This window comes from Musa acuminata, chromosome BXJ3-10 (genome assembly GCF_036884655.1).
Source record: "Musa acuminata AAA Group cultivar baxijiao chromosome BXJ3-10, Cavendish_Baxijiao_AAA, whole genome shotgun sequence".
NCBI classification, from domain to species: domain Eukaryota; kingdom Viridiplantae; phylum Streptophyta; class Magnoliopsida; order Zingiberales; family Musaceae; genus Musa; species Musa acuminata.
The window spans coordinates 33,306,891-33,324,418 of record NC_088358.1 but is presented as its reverse complement, the minus strand read 5'-3'; the positions used below and the strand labels follow the sequence as shown (position 1 = coordinate 33,324,418).

Genomic DNA, 17,528 nt, shown 5'->3' with positions numbered 1-17,528 from the left:
GATTGAGTTTCCTTTCTTTATCACTTTACCCTAATTGAAACTATTCTTTTGTCCATGCTAATTTCAGCATCATAACTTCATTTTAGCTGCCTAACATTTTGATCTGCATAATATAAATAATCCTAAACCATTTAAATATGTAATTCACGATTTATACGTACATATGAATACATAAATAAAATATAAAATAAGATACATACGTTGTCTCTTTATCACGTGACATGCACGTGGCACGCAGTTGGGATCTTTGAAAGAGAGAGAACGTTTGCGCCGAACCGTTTTAGTACCGGATTGAAAGAAAACGGGCGAAACCCGATACCGACTCGGAATCCTTTAAATCTCAATCTCCGAGCACGACTCCCGACCTCCCCAACTCAAACCGACGCCTCCCGTCTCCATCGAGCAGAAGATGAAGAAGAACACCATATGACGGAGACACGAAGAAGGTGCGTAAAAGTTCCTCCAAAAACCCATGATTTACGCACTCGCAAATCGTGTCTTGGTTATCCACTTGCTGTCGACTTCGATCTCCAACTTTATCTGTTTGTTTGGAAGATCCTAGGGTTTCGATTCGCCCCCCTTAACTGGAGCGATCCGATAGCGCTAGGGCTTCGCGCTGGGCGGACTTGTCCGTCAGATCTCGCGGTATCGGTGGGGCGAATGCTGATGCACCCGGGGCTCTGTTGATCTCCACACCGCCGCTCGGATTGCAGTTGCTTCTGACGGATCCCATGGATAAAAGCAAGAGATCTGATCTCCTCGCCGCCGGTCGTAAAAAGGTTTCTTTTCCCTTTTTGCTTCGTCGTTGTTGATTGGTATTGTGTCGTTGGAGGTTTTGAGTTTGTGAGATTTTTTTTGGAGTATCAGCTTCGACAATTTAGGCAGAAGAAGGATCAGAAGGGCGGAGGCAAGGATGGCCAATCCTCGAGCAATGGCATTAAGCTGGAGAAGGATGTTGATCCTGGTGAACGAACGAAGAAGATCTCGGAGCCTGATCCTGGCACTTTGACTTCGGCTATTGATTCTGATGTATCGGAGATGGACTTATTAGATCCGTCATCTGCTGTCCATCATGTGGATTTGCGTGGTGTGGATTCTGCACAAGTGGTTGACCAAGGATCTCAGGATGAAGGGGGAGATGCTGAACAAGCGCCGATTGAGCTTCCTGTTGTCGGTGAAGGCTCATCATCAGCTTTTGAGATAGTTCATGAGGTAGGGAACTTCAGTTTATGGCTAAGTAATCATGTTTGTCTTTCAGTCTATAAAAGGGGTGAATTGGATGGAGGAGTTGTGGGGTTTGATGTATAATTCAATTCTCATCTCTTACTTGTTAGGTGCTATGCAGGAAGTGAGACCTCCTGGTTTGAAACAACATGATGATGAGAGCTCAGATGTTGGGATCTTGGTCATCGATGGTGAAACACATGAGACTGGTGGAAATGTTCTTTTGGTTGCTCTGGATACCGATAGGGAAAAACAAGGAGCCACCATGGCTGATCCCGGTTCAGGACTTGAAGCAGCTCAAGATGTGGTTGGATTGCCTTATCTACCAGGTGAAAGAAATAAGGTTCAAGGAGATCCTGTCTATTCAGCTGAGAACTCTGGGATAATGGTCTTGGGGATTGAGAGTGGGAAAGAGGATCATGAGATGGAGAAAATTGAGTTCCAGACAGATGTTATCGCCTCTAAAAATCTTGAAGTGGAGAGGGCTCCTGAAGCATATGGTTTTCCTATTCTAGCTGAAGATTCTCAAGAGTTGGGTACCAATTTTTACCATGAACATGATGAAATGGCACCTCAAGTGTCATCAGACAGGATTATTTCCCTTGAAGATAGTTCAGAAATGTCATTGCCATACCAAGACACTTCCATTAAAAACACTTCAGCAGAGGGACTGACACCTAGACACCATGTTGTTCCCAACTGGAGCACTTCACCTGGAGAGAAATCAGAAGTTCCATACCTAGTTACTAATGATAAGGATATTTCAGCCAACCAAAATTTGGAGATGGCTTCCTCCAACACTGGTACTTCTGATGAGAGTATTCAAATAGAAGAATACTCTGAAAATCCTTCTTCAAGCCAGCTTACATCTGACAACACTGTTTCCCTTAGAGAAAATGTGGAGATTCCTTATTTTCTGGAGACTGACTATGCCCAAGAAAAGGAAGAAATTTCAGCTATGGTTGATGGAGAAAGCCTAAGAACTACTGTTGAAGAAAAACGCTTACATCAAACTGCCCTTGAAGAGGTGGTACAGGTTCAGTGCAGGTCAAGTGGGGAGCTTCCAGAAGAAATTTCTTCGTCACCTCAGGAGATGGCCGAAGAGCTTAAGGAAGAGGACTATTATCCCATGTCAGGATCAACAGTCCCAGTTTCCTCATCAGTGGAATGCTATATGCTAAACAGAGTTGTTCATGATGGTGTTGCGGATGAATTGGACAAGTTTACAAGGTATCTTTACTTAACAAGTGTTGCAAGGGATTTTCTTCAGTTTCAGCTCGATGAGCAAACTGAGTTGAATCATGAGATCTGCAAGCGTTCTTCTGTAGAACATTCCAAACTCCAGGGTTTTCTTCAAGAAACTCACAGAAACAACATAGTTGTCAATGAGGAGCTTGCACAGTGCAGGTATGAGCTCGGAGCTATGCATGCTGTAAAGGAGGAACTCGAGATCAGATTACTTTCTAAGAATGAAGAACTTGAATTACTTAATAACAATTTTTTGGAGTTGCAGAGCAACCTCAAAGTGTCCCAACAAGAATTGGTTCAATTGTCTTCTGAGTTATCTGCTTGTAGGTGTTCTCTTGAAACAGCACAGAAAGAAAACGTGAACTTAATTACAAGCCTCACGTTGGAAACAGATTTAAGGAAGAAAATTGAAGAGGAAAAGGAGTTTCTAGCCAGTCAGAATGCAAACCTCGCTTCTGATTTGTTGGAACAAAATGAGAGGCTATGTACTGCCCTTGATAAACAAAACCAACTTGAGTGCATTATAAAAGAAACAGGGTCATACTTTGAGCAACTTGCAGAGGATAACCTGTATCTGTCAAGCAGTTTATCTCTCCACATAGCAAAGCTAAAAGAGGTGGAGGCTGAGCATTTCGGGTCAGCTCTTCTCTTTAAAGAAGCTGAGTTTCAAGAAAATGATTATCATGCTGAACGAGTAGCTCCTCATGATGTAGCTGAAGATTTGCAAAGTACAAAGGGGACTTCAGGAGTGTCATGTCATGGTCAAAGTCCTTTGCTTCGCAAGGTTGATAATGAGCAATCTGATAGTTTTTCCATCTTGGGTGTTCTGAAGGGGCATGTACAGCATGCCAAAGATATACTGCAGAATCTTGAAAACTCAATTGAAGGGCTGCACTTGTATTCAGTGTTGTCGAGCAGGTCAGATGGGAGAGCTGGAGCATCTGGAGTATCAAAACTTATAAAGGCCTTTGAATCAAAAGAAAATACTGAAATTGCATCAGAGGAAGTGCATGTGTCCAGGGGAGGGCTGTCAGATGATTCATATGCACTAACTAAGGAACAAACATCCAGTCTTAGAGGTACAATTGAGCAGATAGAATTGGAGATTGGAAAAGCTGAAGTACATATGGGTAAGGAATGGAATAGAAGAACAATATCAAAATCCTTTCAGATGGATTCTCAATCTCTAAAGCAGAAAAGTGATAGTATTCAGGCAAAAATTGATGAGCTTGTAGGCAACATGTCCAAGAACTCATGCAGAATAGAAGACTTGCAAAATCAGTTTGACGAAATACAGCAAGATGTTCATGATCAGTCAATGAAAATTTATAGCCAAGTGGAGCTGTTGCAAAATGAAATGAATGAAAATTTTTTTATCTCAAATCAAGAAAGGGACTCGATTATGGATGCTATTCTTGGGGCCATTGAAAAATTAAATAAATATACTGCATCTCAGATCTCTGATAACTGTGATGTTGGCTCACATGTCATGGCTTCAGTTGATGCTGCCACTAAATCATTTGTCAACCTGCATGAGAAACTAGATGCCGCCAATTTGAAATACAACACTCTCCATGATTCATATAATGAACAAAACAAACTATTAAGTACTGTCCTAGAAAGGAATGAGTTCTCTGCCAGTCAAATGCATAAAATGTATGTGAGCCTTTGGGAACATCTGTATGAATCACATAAAAGCATTGGGACAATAGATGCGGGTATGAAAGCTGATGAAATTTTGCAACTTTTACCTGAACGCTATGAAATGCTTATTATGCATCTGAGGAAGTTGTTGGACGAGCGGCTTCTCTTCATATCTAAAAATAATGAGCTAGAGTCAGTGTTGTTGACCAAAAACGAAGAGATCCAAGATCTGAACAAGTATTCTGATGCTTTGGCAAAAAAGTTGGAGGACCTACAACATGCCAAAAATGGACTTGAGGCAATTTTGATGAAGAAAGATGAAGAGTTTGAGGAATCTAACAAAAAATGTCTTGATTTGGCTAGTAAGTTGGATTGTTGTGGATCAAAATTTGATCTTTGCGCTCCCAAGTTGGCTGAAAGTGCCAAAGTCACTCAGATGTCTGACAGTATGAACAATGACTCATTTAGTTCCTTAATGCAGCTAGAGGCATTAGTTGGATCTCATATTCAGGAACATGAAGGGACAATTGAACAACTTAAATTGTCAAAGAAATGTTTATTAGAAGTTAATATATTTCCTGAAATTTCATATGATAATTTGTCATTACCTTTGCCGATGTTGCTTAAGGTTGACTTTATACCTAGAGTGATGGAACTGCAGGCTCAGTTGGACTCATTGTGTGTGTCAGACATTAAACATGAAATTGACCTTCAATTTTTCAAGGAGTATATAGGTACGATGAAGGAAGCTCTTGAAGCATCTCGCTCAGAATTACATTTGAAAGCACGTGAGTTAGAGCAATCAGAGCAGAGGCTTTCTTCTGTCAGAGAGAAGCTTAGTATTGCTGTTGCAAAAGGTAAAGGATTAATTGTCCAGAGAGATAGTCTCAAGCATTCTCTAGCGGAAAAGTCAAGCGAGCTTGAAAAGTGTCTTCATGAATTGCAGTCCAAAGAAGCAATGCTTCAAGAAGCTGAGGCCAAGCTCAAGTCTTATTCAGAAGTGGACCGAATAGAAGCTCTAGAATCTGAGCTTTCTTATATTCGGAATTCTGCAACTGCTTTGCGAGATTCTTTTCTTCTTAAGGACTCTGTTCTTCAGAGGATTGAAGAAGTCTTGGAAGATTTGGATCTTCCTGAATATTTCCATTCTAAAGATGTAGTAGAGAAAATTGAATTGCTGTCCAAAATGGTTGCTGGAAATTCTTCTTTTACAATGAATGATTGGGATAAAAAAAGTTCTATTGGGGGATCACATTCTGATGCAGGTTTTGTGGTCATGGATTCTTGGAGGGATGATTCTCAGGCAATTTCAAATCTGGAATTTGATGAGTTGAAAAGCAAATATGAGCAGCTTGAAAGAAAGTTTTATGGTTTGGCTGAGCACAATGATATGCTAGAACAGTCCTTAGTTGAGAGAAATAGCCTTGTCCAGAAATGGGAAGAGATGCTGGATAAAATTGATGTGCCCCCACAATTGAGTATATTGGAGCCAGAAGATAAGATTGAGTGGTTAGGAAAAACACTTTCTGAGACCCAGGATGAAAGAGATGCATTGCAAATGAAAATCAAGAACCTTGAGGCTTCTTCTGATATGCTTGTTGTGGACTTAGAAGAGTCATACAAGAAGTTATCTGAAGTCAGTGCAGAGGTTGTAGCTATTAAATCTGAAAAAGATTTTCTTTCTGAGAGTTTGAATAAACTAAATTTCGAATATCTTGGACTTTCCGAGAAAGTTGTACAACATGATATTGACAGAGATAATTTTCAACGAGAAATAGATTTCCTGCAGAAAAAGTTGGCTGAGAAGATTCAAGGGTGTGATATGGAGAAAGAGATTTGGGGACTGATCAATCTGGTTCGTAATGCATTTTATGAATCTGATATGTCTGTAGCTCTCTCTGATGGTAATGCAATCAAGCACTTGGAAGAATTAGTGAGTAAGCTTGTAGATGAATATACAAACCTCACATCAGAGAAAGTTTTGCCCAAAGATGCTGAGGAGCTTGCTTCTAATAAAAGCACTTTGGCCATTGGTGACAGTGTAACAGGAGATGTTCTACATGATAAAGAGCAGGAATTAATCAATATGAGAGTAGAACTTGATAAGGCTAGTTCTCATGTGGATTTGGTGAAAAATGAAAGGGATGAAGCCATTGATAGGTACCATTCTTTGATGTTGGAAATAGAGGCACTAAGTAGACAACAGAAATTATTGCAGGAAGAGATGACTGCTGAGATGGAAAAGAACAAGTCCTTATTATTGCAGTTAGATATGATGCACAAAGAAAAGAATGCTTTGCAGGAGCAGCTTACTCAGGAGGAGGAGAAGTCTTCTTCCACTAGAGAGAAGCTAAACATCGCTGTTAGAAAAGGGAAGGGACTAGTGCAGCAGAGAGATGGCCTGAAACAAGAAATCGAGGAGATGAATACTATGATAGCACATTTAAAATCTGAGAATAATCAGCGAGTAGAAGCATTTGAATCTGAGAAAAAAATATTAGTGAATCAATTGGCAGAGGCTGAACAGAACTTGAAAATTAGTAACCAGACACTCAGTAGATTGTTAAGGGCTTTAGATGGTATAGATGTTGGCACTGAAATTAATAACACTGATCCTCTTCAGAAGTTGGAAGAAATAAGGAAAATAAATATCAAGTTGCATTCATCCTTAGTTTCCGCAGAACAAGAAGCAAAGAAATCTAAACGAGCAGCTGAACTGCTTCTAGCTGAGTTGAATGAAGTCCAAGAGAGGGCTGATATCCTTCAGGAGGAACTTGGGAGGGCAGAAGCTGCACTTTTACAGGCCTCTAGACAGAAAGATGATGCTGAATCTGCAAGAGCTGTTGCGCTCCGTCATCTTGAGGAAAATGATTTGCTGCATTCTGAGGAAAGGAAGCAGCAAATTGACAATCTGGTTGAGTTAAATTCTGGCATTGGTCAGATAAAGAAAGTCTGCTTTGAATTTTCTGATCTTCTTATTAATACTTTTACAAGGCATGCTGACCTCTTAAGCTATATCGGGACCTTTGTGGAATCTATTGAGAAACAATTAAACTGCGAAATCGTGACTGATCTTCCATCTGATTGTCCGTTTCATGAGGTGACCTACATGTTAAATATGATCTAAATGCTACTTCTTTATTTGTTGTTTTCGGTTGTATCTATCTTGCTAAATTAATTGTGTCATATATCTTGCTAAAGTAATTGTTTGTCATCTTTCTTGCTAAAGTAATTGTGGGTCATCTATCTTGCTAAAGTAATTGTGTGTCATCTTATTTGCATAATTGTATGCCATCAAAGATATCCAGTAAGACAATTGATGGAAATTTAATTTTCCTTGCATACCTGAATAGGAGGTGGTTTGATTTCCTTTTTATTGTCATCAAAGTGCAATTAGAATGTTGACTAAGCTGCTATAGTTTCTCATAGATAGTTTCATTGTACTTGAAGTAGATGATGGGCTACTCGGTTATCTTTCTACTGTTGTATACATGGTTCGTCTTACCGGTTCTTACTGGTTTACCGATCAGCTGTTGATATGGTACGTACCGAGCGGTATGCCTCAGTATGGCGAACTATGGTTGTATACTATGGATTTGTTATTTCATAGTTGTTTGCTTCACTTCAGCTTGATAATCTGTGATTTCCATGTTATGTTGATAAATCTGTATTCAATCAATAGTGACTTTGTCGGAATAAAGAACATAGTAACTGATACTGACAATAATTTACAATTTTTTATTCATGAATCTTCTTGTTTGGAGGATCATACACTTAGAATTTGGTACACACGTATCTGGCATACTGATATATTGTTTTAACAGAATGCATAATGCCAGTCACATATAGTTAAGTACTAAGGACTTGCTATAGATATTGTTGGACACTTCCAGTGCAATTAGGTATAGATATGTCTGTGATTCGTTCACTTTGTGATTGACAGTTAAATTTGAGTGGGTGTATTTCATTGTGCTAGCACAATATTTTTGTTCTTTTTTCTTTCTCATAAAAAATGATTTAACAAAAAGGCTTCTGTAACTTGATTATTTAAATTTGACATTGAAGCATCTAATAATGGTTCTTAGGTGTTTTTTTCTGTAATCTTGGTAAATCTCTGAGCGGGTGTCTGTTTTTTTATTTTTCTCCGCCAGATCTTTCTGTTATATGATCTGCATAACATTGAGGATGACAAATATTATTATATTACAACAATAAGAACAATAATCTTTGTAGAGACCCACAAGAAAGACTTAGACCTACATGTTTCTTTTTGTGCTTCTCTGTGCGCTTAAATGTGGAGCTTATTGTTACCATTAGAAGCATTTCCCTCATTATTATTAGGGTACCATGATAATTTTTTGACTTACAAAATTTCACTTATTTATTTTCATTGCTCAGGTCCACACTTATGTTACATTTGTCTCCTTTAGGGTCGTAAATAGCTGTCTCTTCAGTTAGTCATCTTTTTGCAGCTCATGTTTAATCAGTTGAATGTCTATTTCAGGAAAATTTAAATTCCCATCATCCTGTTTCAGAACTTCAGTTGTATGAGCTGTCTGAGGAACAGTCGGTAGCTGAAAATATTGGTTTTTCCATTCAATATGTGCTTGAATGTGTAAGCGAGTGTAATGACTTGAAGAGAAAAATTCACAAACACTTCTTTTCATTTGACCAACAAGCAAGTCATCTGTTGAAAATCATGGAGGCTGTTGAAAGGAAGTTCTCTTCACAAAAGGAGGAATCTGATTCTTTAGAAAGGGCCATTGCTGAACTTGAGTTGTCAATTAGGGGCAAAGAGAATGAAATTTGTGTGATAAATAAAAATTTATCCTTACTCTACCAAGCATGTAGCGATTTGATCACTGATATTGAGAATGGAAATTCCCAAATAGCTGAGAATAATCTAGCCCTTATAGGGCAATCTGTGACAAGATCTAGGCAATCACCAAGTGAAATTGGCAGACAAGATATAGGAAATCACCAAATTCTCACAGATGACTGTATCAGATCATTGGTTGACAAGTTATTCTTGATTGTTAAGGGCACTAGAAATGATGAAACAACAGAACTGAAAGCTATGATCTCGGAATTACAAAGAGAACTTGGGGAAAGGGATGTTCATACAAGTAGAATTGCTGAAGAGCTTGTATCTCAGATAAGGAATGCTGAAGCAGTTGCAAAGAGATCCTTGACAGAACTTGATTCTGCAAAAACTACAATTTGTAGTTTAGAGAAGCAGGTTGAATCAATGGAGAATGATAACAGATTATTAGAGTCAAGAGTAGCTGAGCTAAAAGATTTGGAGGCTTCAATAAATGGACTACATGAAAGGATTCATTCCTTAAATGATTCTTTAACTGTGAAAGATCAAGGTGAGTTTGAAATGCAGTTCATATGCTGTTACTGCATTTGTTTCTTCAATTTTGGTGGTATGATTGTGTTAGGTGGTTTAAACTATGATAAGTGAAATTCTTTCAGCTAAACTTTTTTTGTTTATCTCAGAAATTGAAGCACTCATGGAAGCACTTGATGAAGAAGAGGCACAAGTGGAAGACCTGGAAAACAGGAACAAGGAGCTCAAAAACATGGTAGAAGAAAAGAGTCTTACCTTGGAGAATCTTGAAGCTTCTCATGAGAAGACTCTAGCAAAGCTCTCAACAACTGTCACCAAGTTTGATGAGTTGTATAATTTGTCAGAAAGCCTTGTCGCTGAGGTGGAAAACCTTCAGTCACAATTGCAAAGTCAAGAATCAGAGGTTTCATTCTTGCGTCAGGAGGTAACTAGGTGTACCAATGAACTTCTGGCATCACAAGAGATTAACAAAAAGCATTCATCTGAAGTTCATGAGTTGCTAAAGTGGTTTGATATGACGATTTCTCGTTTCGGACCGTCCAATCTTCACATGAATGGTGAAGACAGCCAGATTAGGTTGTACACTGATATATTGGACAAGTCAATAGCATCTTTTATGGCTGAATTAGATGATTTGCGCATGAAAGTTAGTCAACAAACCTGTAGGACCTTGCCAGGGCCTTCAGAAGTTGAACAGATGGTAAACCTCTATATTCTGCATCTCTCACTGTATCCCAACTCCTGGTTTCTAAATTATAATTATGTTTCTGGAAAATTCACCAGCCATTTCTGTTGGTTATACTACAAAAGATTCCATTGCATGTTAATTTGCCTCCTGTGAGCATGGTAAATTCACACTTCTACGCTTTACTTAACATCTGTCATATTTTTCAGGCAATCTTGAAAGATTGGTGTCTTCGTAATATCTTCACTATATAACATTGCAGAGTAGTATTTTCTTTTATAGACAGTCTTGGATAATTTATATCTTAAGAGATCATGCAGCTATAATGAGAAAAAGTAAACCCATGATAGATTACCAGAAAACACAGTAGAAGTCTCCAAAAGACTGGTGAATCCCTTGCAAAGTACTCCACCAAGGGGTTTACTTTTTGTACAAGACGTCTACACTATTTTAAATTACCATTTTGACTTGACCTACCTAAAACAATAACCTGAATGCTGGTTCTGGGTAAAAAGATTCAAACATCAGGAGAAGTTTTGGATTTATTTCACAAATATTTCTCATAATGAAAATGTTTTTCTTGTATAAACAATCTACAGCCTCTTATCAACTTTTGAGAATTACCTAGATCATAGTCATCCCATTGAAAAAAAGTTTTGCTTGTTAAACTTGTCACTTCTGTGAATAATATAGACTGCTTATGCATGCATTTTCCAGTTTTCCTCCTATGCTGTTATGATTAAATTTTCACGTACTCTTTGAATCTCACTTTTGCATTCTTTTGTCTGAATTATTTATTTTGTGTATATAAGTTAAATAGTCTTTTGCTTTAAGTATCATATCTATAATAGCATTCTGCCTGTTGTCTTTAATCATATCTAGCTTTACAAACAACTAAAGGTTTCCTTAGTTACTTGGACGAGGTTATAGAACTCTAGAGCCCCTATGAAGCTTCATTTGGTTCAAAAGACTGATGTCAGTATAAAAAAGCTGCTAAAGGACCTTAAGTCTTTGCTAAGAAGTTACAGATTCATAACCAACTGAACCATGTAGTTATTTGATAGTTAACATGATTTCAGCTTTGATATGCACCTGCCTCTTGTATTCTTGCGATGTCCAATAGAAATTTTCAGGCTATTTCATGCGTTCTTTCTTGATACAGAAAAATGAATCAGCATCAGCGGGTATTGTTACACATATGCGCAGCGGACGCAAATTTAATACCGACCAAATCGCTATCGCCATAGACACAGAAAAAGATGACCATGTTATAGACGATGAGGATGATGATAAAGGTGAGTTTTTTTTTTTCTTCTGTTTACATGTTCTAAGATCCAGTTGCTTATTTTTTTATTATTAATGTATTTTAGCTCTTAAATGGTTCCATTATTTTGCTTGTTAAAGCTCATGGCTTCAAATCACTGACGATGTCACGCATCATCCCGAGAGTTTCAAGGCCTATAACTGACAAGATTGATGGGATGTGGTAAGGCATAACTTTTACAACATATATGCTAAATCTCACCTTCGTTCTGTCCCCTAAATAAATATTCTTATCGAATTACCAGGGTATCAGGGGAGCGGCTGCTAATGAGACAGCCTACATTACGCCTTGGGGTATTAATGTATTGGGTTGCATTGCACGCATTACTTGCTAGTCTCATTTGATGTAAATCTCACATGTAAGTGATGAATCTCTTCTCTTCCACCCTTCTTTTGTTTAATCATAGGATCACGACAATGTCTGTTACATATACCCTTGATGAATGTGCATGTTATATTAGAACGTTGTCAGTGTAATGAGTTATTTAGCTTTTAAGTGTCTTTGTGATTTTGAGAAGTCAATAATCCACTTTAATCTTAAACAGGGCAATATAACATTATAACCCTTATACTTTTATTCCATATTTCTGTGCAGCCAATTGATTAAAAATTGCTGTAAGTTCATTTGTGTTAAAAATGTAAGAAATTTAACATTCTTATATATAAGAATCATTACAGAACATATTTTTAGATTTTTGGGGGTTGCCATTTTACAAGTCAGGCCAGCTTCATTATGGTGCATCTGTTCATCCCATATGAACTGGGGCCCATGCCTAAATCATCATCAGTGGGTTGGTCCAATTGGATTCAGCGGAATCCAGCTCAACAAGGTTGCTTAGGATGCATGCAATTTGATTCTTTTTTGTTGTTGTTACAAAACTATATTGTTCTAAGATATTATGTATATGTAATTACCATTTATATATATATATATATTGCATTTATAAGCATGAATTATTGTTAATATCATATACATGTAAATTATTATCAAACAGGATTACCTATAATACTTACTAGTATAGATTATATCCTATATCATACGTAATATATGCTCATACAATTTTAAGTCTTGATTGGCTTGAATGGCATTTCTAAACCAAATTAAATTGAATGCTGTAATTTGACTATTATCCTAACTTTGACTAATTTGTTTGCAAACCTGCTGTTTCCAATCCTATAAAGGACAATATCAACACAGACTAACCTGGAGAAAAGAGATATCTCATTTCTCATGGGAGACTGAGAAGGAAATTTTCCAGCATTGAAAGATCAACAAGAAAAATTAAGTTGATTTCTTGATTATAAGTTAAAATCAATGAGAAAACATATAGAATTCATCAAACTCGGTAAAAGTTGGCTAATTTTGGCCAAGCTTAGCTGATCTCACAATCTCAAAAGTGAGAAAGAGAAGTGGGAAGGTGTAGGAGAGGAAGGATCAGAGAGAATTTGAGATAGTGAAGATATAAAAAATAATATATGGCTATGAAACAAAGGATGAACATTACTTATGTTTTCCTTTTGTTGTACTCATTACATTTGTCAACTATTACTATTGATGCAATATCTACCATCCATTGACATATAGGATAGGGAGGAAAGGGTGCAAGAAGAGAAAAGGAAAGATAACAAAACAGTCCACCTCTTAAGGAACTAAAGATGCTACCAGAGAGAATGAAGAGTATGATTCATAGATGATTCCAGATCTTTTCTTTCTTTAATTATTAGGCATTACCCTAAGCTTCACATGCATGGTGGTTAGAGAATCACTAAAATCACATTTGGGCTTATTGTTTTCTTATTTGTTGGATCTTATGGATGATATTTAATCATTAACTATAATTTTGTTTACTTTTTATGGGATCTTTTGTATTTTTATATTCGGATTTCATTTGTTTTATTTGAAAAGATATCTTAGAATACACGAATAACAGTCTTTTACAACATATTTTTACTTCCTCATGTTTTATTTTTATTTTTCATTTTTAATGATATTTTAAAAGTTCTGTTTTTTAATTATTCTCCATCACTCTGGTCTTGTTGATCTGATTTGATCAATGTTTTCATCCTAATTGAATTATCCCTAGACAATCTTGATGTCTAACTATGCTCAAAATGACTTAGCGTAGACAAATGAAGGAAATAGAACACTTGTAAGTTTATTGCTCATCTCTTGTAGTAACCATATAATCACGAAGATAACCATAAATATGTGGATGTTTGGGAAAGTTAATTCATGGAATATTTTTGTGGTAGTGATAAGTTAGGGAGTGAGAATTGTGTTATATGTTTATGCAATATGTTGTGATAGATAGTCATTAGATAATTTTGTCTATTATATCTGTCACGTGATTCTCCAATTGTCCATGTCAGAAGATAATAGTGGGTTGAAATGTGCCTATGGTTAGTAACATGGATTTTAGCAATTTTGAGCAATGGTTTTGGTTGATCTGTCTGTAGATCATGACCTAGCAGCTGATCAATCGTGATAACTATTTTTTTTATCGTGATAACTAAGATCAACATATGCAGATTGACACATACCTATATGGTCAAGATATATTAATCTGAATGTGGCCTAGAATCAATTTTTCTATGCAACATGTGGGACATGCATGATACCACAATATCATCTTCATTCATGTACCAATTTGATTGTAGCCTAGAATCATTTTTACATAAAATGTGCCAATGTGGGACATGCATCATACCACAATTACAGCTTCATGACATTGCTTTAGCATCTTGATGTAGCCTTAGTTTGATATTGATTGTTATGACTCATCCTGACAACCTACTAGCCAACCTAATAACTTGTACGGTATGACGATGTTATTGGGGCATCAACAACCTGACTGTTGATACCTGAGAACCAGGTGGTGGCCCCGTCAAGGCAAAATGCAATGGTTTGGAAGAACTGTGTTACCAACTTGGATCCAAGTTCCTTGAGGCACAGGTTGGGAGAGATTCAGAAGAACACAGATCCAGACGAACACAGAACCTGATTGTTGATACTTGAGAACTAGGTGGCAGCCCCGTTAGTACAAACACAATGGTTGGAAGAACTGGGTGCGAGCAACTTGAATCCAAATTCCTTGAGGCACAAGTTGGGAGAGATTCAGAAGAACACAGATCCGAGATCCAGGTGAACTTTCCCTTAATGCAAGATAAGGTAACTTGATCAACTTTGAGGAATTGCCCTATCTAATAAGCAATTTAAGAGAGGAAGTTACGTTGTAGGAACTCCAAGGGAAGTCCCTAGGAGTTGAAGCCAGGTGGGAACAGAATCGATTTTCTCAAGAAGAGGAAAGCAGGGTTTCCAGGGATAAGGGTTAGGGGTTGGCCTCTAAGGAACCATGGACCACCTAAGAGAATGTGATTCACCTCCTCCGCATAGTGAAACTTGAAGCAGAAAAAGCCTCCAGCCATATCACATCCAGCAGGCAAATGCCAAATCTTCGGACGAAGTGATTTGAGGAGATCAAGAGGGGGAATCTTACCTAGGAACTTATCATATCGACTAGTTTGTCATGCTTCGTTGGCAGAGCAAACCTCCTTAATGTCCTGTTCCACTTTGAGGTTTGATTTGCGCTGGATGCAGAAGAGCTGGCCCTAGAGGACAGTATCGACCTGTCCATCTTCTACTCCCTTCACTTTCTTAAAGAGATTTTTCCTACGTCGTAGGGGCAGGCTGAGCAAGGTTATTGGAGCACCATTAATCCTTGTTTAATTTGTACGCCAATCCACCTTAGGTTTATGCTGGCAAAATTGATTGGATACACTGGCTACGTAAGATGACACTAGTGAGTTCTTGTTTGATAGGAGGTTCTTAGAAGGAAAACATGCATAATATTGATTTTATTTGTTTACCTAGTGGCATAATCGAGTTTGGTGGGCTTGAATTCTCCTGAACTAGGACCATAAATTTAACATGACATAGGATGTAGCTTCTCGGGAGAAATACATAGTAGAAAGTTTTGATTGTCAAATGCATAATGATGGAGTTCTGGTATATGCATAATATATGCAAAATTTCCTTGATTTCTATTTCCTTATTATAACCTGACATGTACTCTCATATTGTGATCTATGGTGATATCTTATCTTGATGCACAGATACCTTGGATTATACTTGCATGGCAAATCATTTGTCCTCCGATGCACCGACATTACCTGTGCGATGTGATTCTTTTATTACACATCAGACACTTGGGTCACCATACCGATCATTTTAGCCATGCAGTCAGCTGTGGTCTCTTCTCCAGCTTTTGCTTAGGCTGAATACAATAAGCGTGGAACGTCCCCAACTCAAGAAGTGCTATCGCAAACCTCAGCATTCTTTGTACATCACTGGCATTCTTTTTTGTTTATTTCTTTCTGTTAACTATAAATATAATCATGCAGCGCAAGTATATGGATTTCAATATCGGTGGACAAGTATACTAATTTTGTGAAGAAGGAAAAATCTTGTGATTGGTATTGAAATATAAATATGTTACTGTCATTCTTTATTGTTTATTTCTTTCTGTTAACTATAAATATAATCATGCAGCGCATGTATATAGATTTCAATATCGGTGAACAAGGATACTAATTTTTTGAAAGAAGAAAAAAATCTTGTGATTGGTATTGAAATATAATCATGTTACTGCATTTTCAAGATGTGCGTCCTTTTGAGATTCTGATTCATTCTTCTCGCTTATTATATCTGATGATAAAAGTGGAGTTTCGTTCGTTCTTGCATCATGTCTTGTATCATCAAGTTTTTGAGTTTGGCAAAAAGCCGGAACAGATGGATTTGAATCAGCTCAATTATTTCCAAGTGGTTCAGTTGAAGCTCTCAGGGACCCTTTTTTATTTCCTGCAAATCGGTAACCTTCTGCTTGGGCAATAATAATAGTTGCAGAAACATGATGCTGCTCAAGGTAATAACATATGACGGTGGAGGAATAGAAGAGAGGAAGAAGAGAACGAGGAAGAGGAAGGGGAAAAGAAGAAAGCCAAACATAGGAGGTGATGGATGAAGAGGAGGAAGGAGGAAGGAGGAAAATGAAGGCAAGAAGGCGATGGATGAAGAGGAGGGAAAATGTTGAAGGTGAAGAGAAAGGAAGCAGAGGAATTGTAGCTAAAGTCAGTGATCAATAACGGGCAATAAATGACAATATCGACTTGTGGAGTGCGTGTACGAGGAAGAGGGCTTCTGAGTGAGCCATAAACCAGTGAAATTGTTTTTTATTAGTTCGATCGAATCCAAAACGTAGACAATCTGCGTATCGGTTCACATGCAGATATTTACATATAATTCAATTCATTACCGATTTGGGATATTGTTTTGCTTTTGTGGACTAATTATATACTATCCCGTGGTTACATTTCTTTAGCATCCCGATTCTTAGATTACAAAAATTTATATTAAAATCATCATCGAAAGTGAAACATCTAAGTCTATTTATTCTAATATCGTCGGTTTTATCAATGAAAACAATGAGTAAAAAATTAATTTCAATGTTCCCGTTGGTGGTCGTGACGGACGACATTGGTGGTGGTAGATGGCGGCGTCGATGGTGGCCACGGTAGCCTATTGTAAATGAGCTGCATTTGCGTTGACACCGAACGTAATTGTCGAGCGACGCTTTCGTTGTTCTGTATCTACGTCGGTGCTAATGTAGAAGCAAATGCAGAGCGACGAAACGATCACTCACTACGTTGATGTCGATGCAATTGTTGAGTGATGAAAGAATCGCTCATTGCATCAGCATCGACGTAGTTGCTAAGCGACGAAAGGGCCGCTTGACATCTACATTGGCATCGATACAAATGTAGAGCGATGCGCAACTGTGTTGACGTGGACATAGTGAGTGGCTAATTTGTTGCTCGACAACTACGTCGACACTGACATAATGAGTGGCCCATTCATTACTCTACATCTACATTGGAGTCGATGAAGTTGTTAAGCGATGAAAATGCCACTCGACATCTGCATCGATGACCCTTTTGTTGTTCCAATAGCTGCATTGACACCGACGCGTGAGCGACCCTTTTGTCGCTTGACAA

General features: G+C 37.8%; 1 protein-coding gene across 6 annotated transcripts; it reads left to right on the top strand.

Moving 5' to 3' along the window:
- Positions 1–305: 305 nt before the first annotated feature.
- On the top strand, positions 306–15,978 carry LOC135581323 (trans-Golgi network-localized SYP41-interacting protein 1-like). Of its 6 annotated transcripts, none has more exons than XR_010501909.1 (11): positions 306–446; positions 556–779; positions 868–1,212; positions 1,346–7,216; positions 8,621–9,488; positions 9,619–10,169; positions 11,317–11,449; positions 11,559–11,640; positions 11,723–11,836; positions 14,351–14,619; positions 15,591–15,978. XR_010501909.1 is itself a non-coding variant. In XM_065172054.1 (10 exons), exons 2-9 carry the CDS (start codon positions 732–734, stop codon positions 11,820–11,822), a joined length of 7,998 nt encoding a protein of 2,665 aa, XP_065028126.1. In that variant the 5' UTR covers positions 306–446; positions 556–731; the 3' UTR covers positions 11,823–11,836; positions 15,591–15,978. The 6 variants fall into 6 exon arrangements, 4 of the variants coding, with proteins under 4 accessions (XP_065028126.1, XP_065028128.1, XP_065028127.1 ...); XR_010501910.1 differs by having other exon boundaries at positions 14,351–14,646; XM_065172054.1 differs by lacking the exon at positions 14,351–14,619.
- Positions 15,979–17,528: the final 1,550 nt, after the last annotated feature.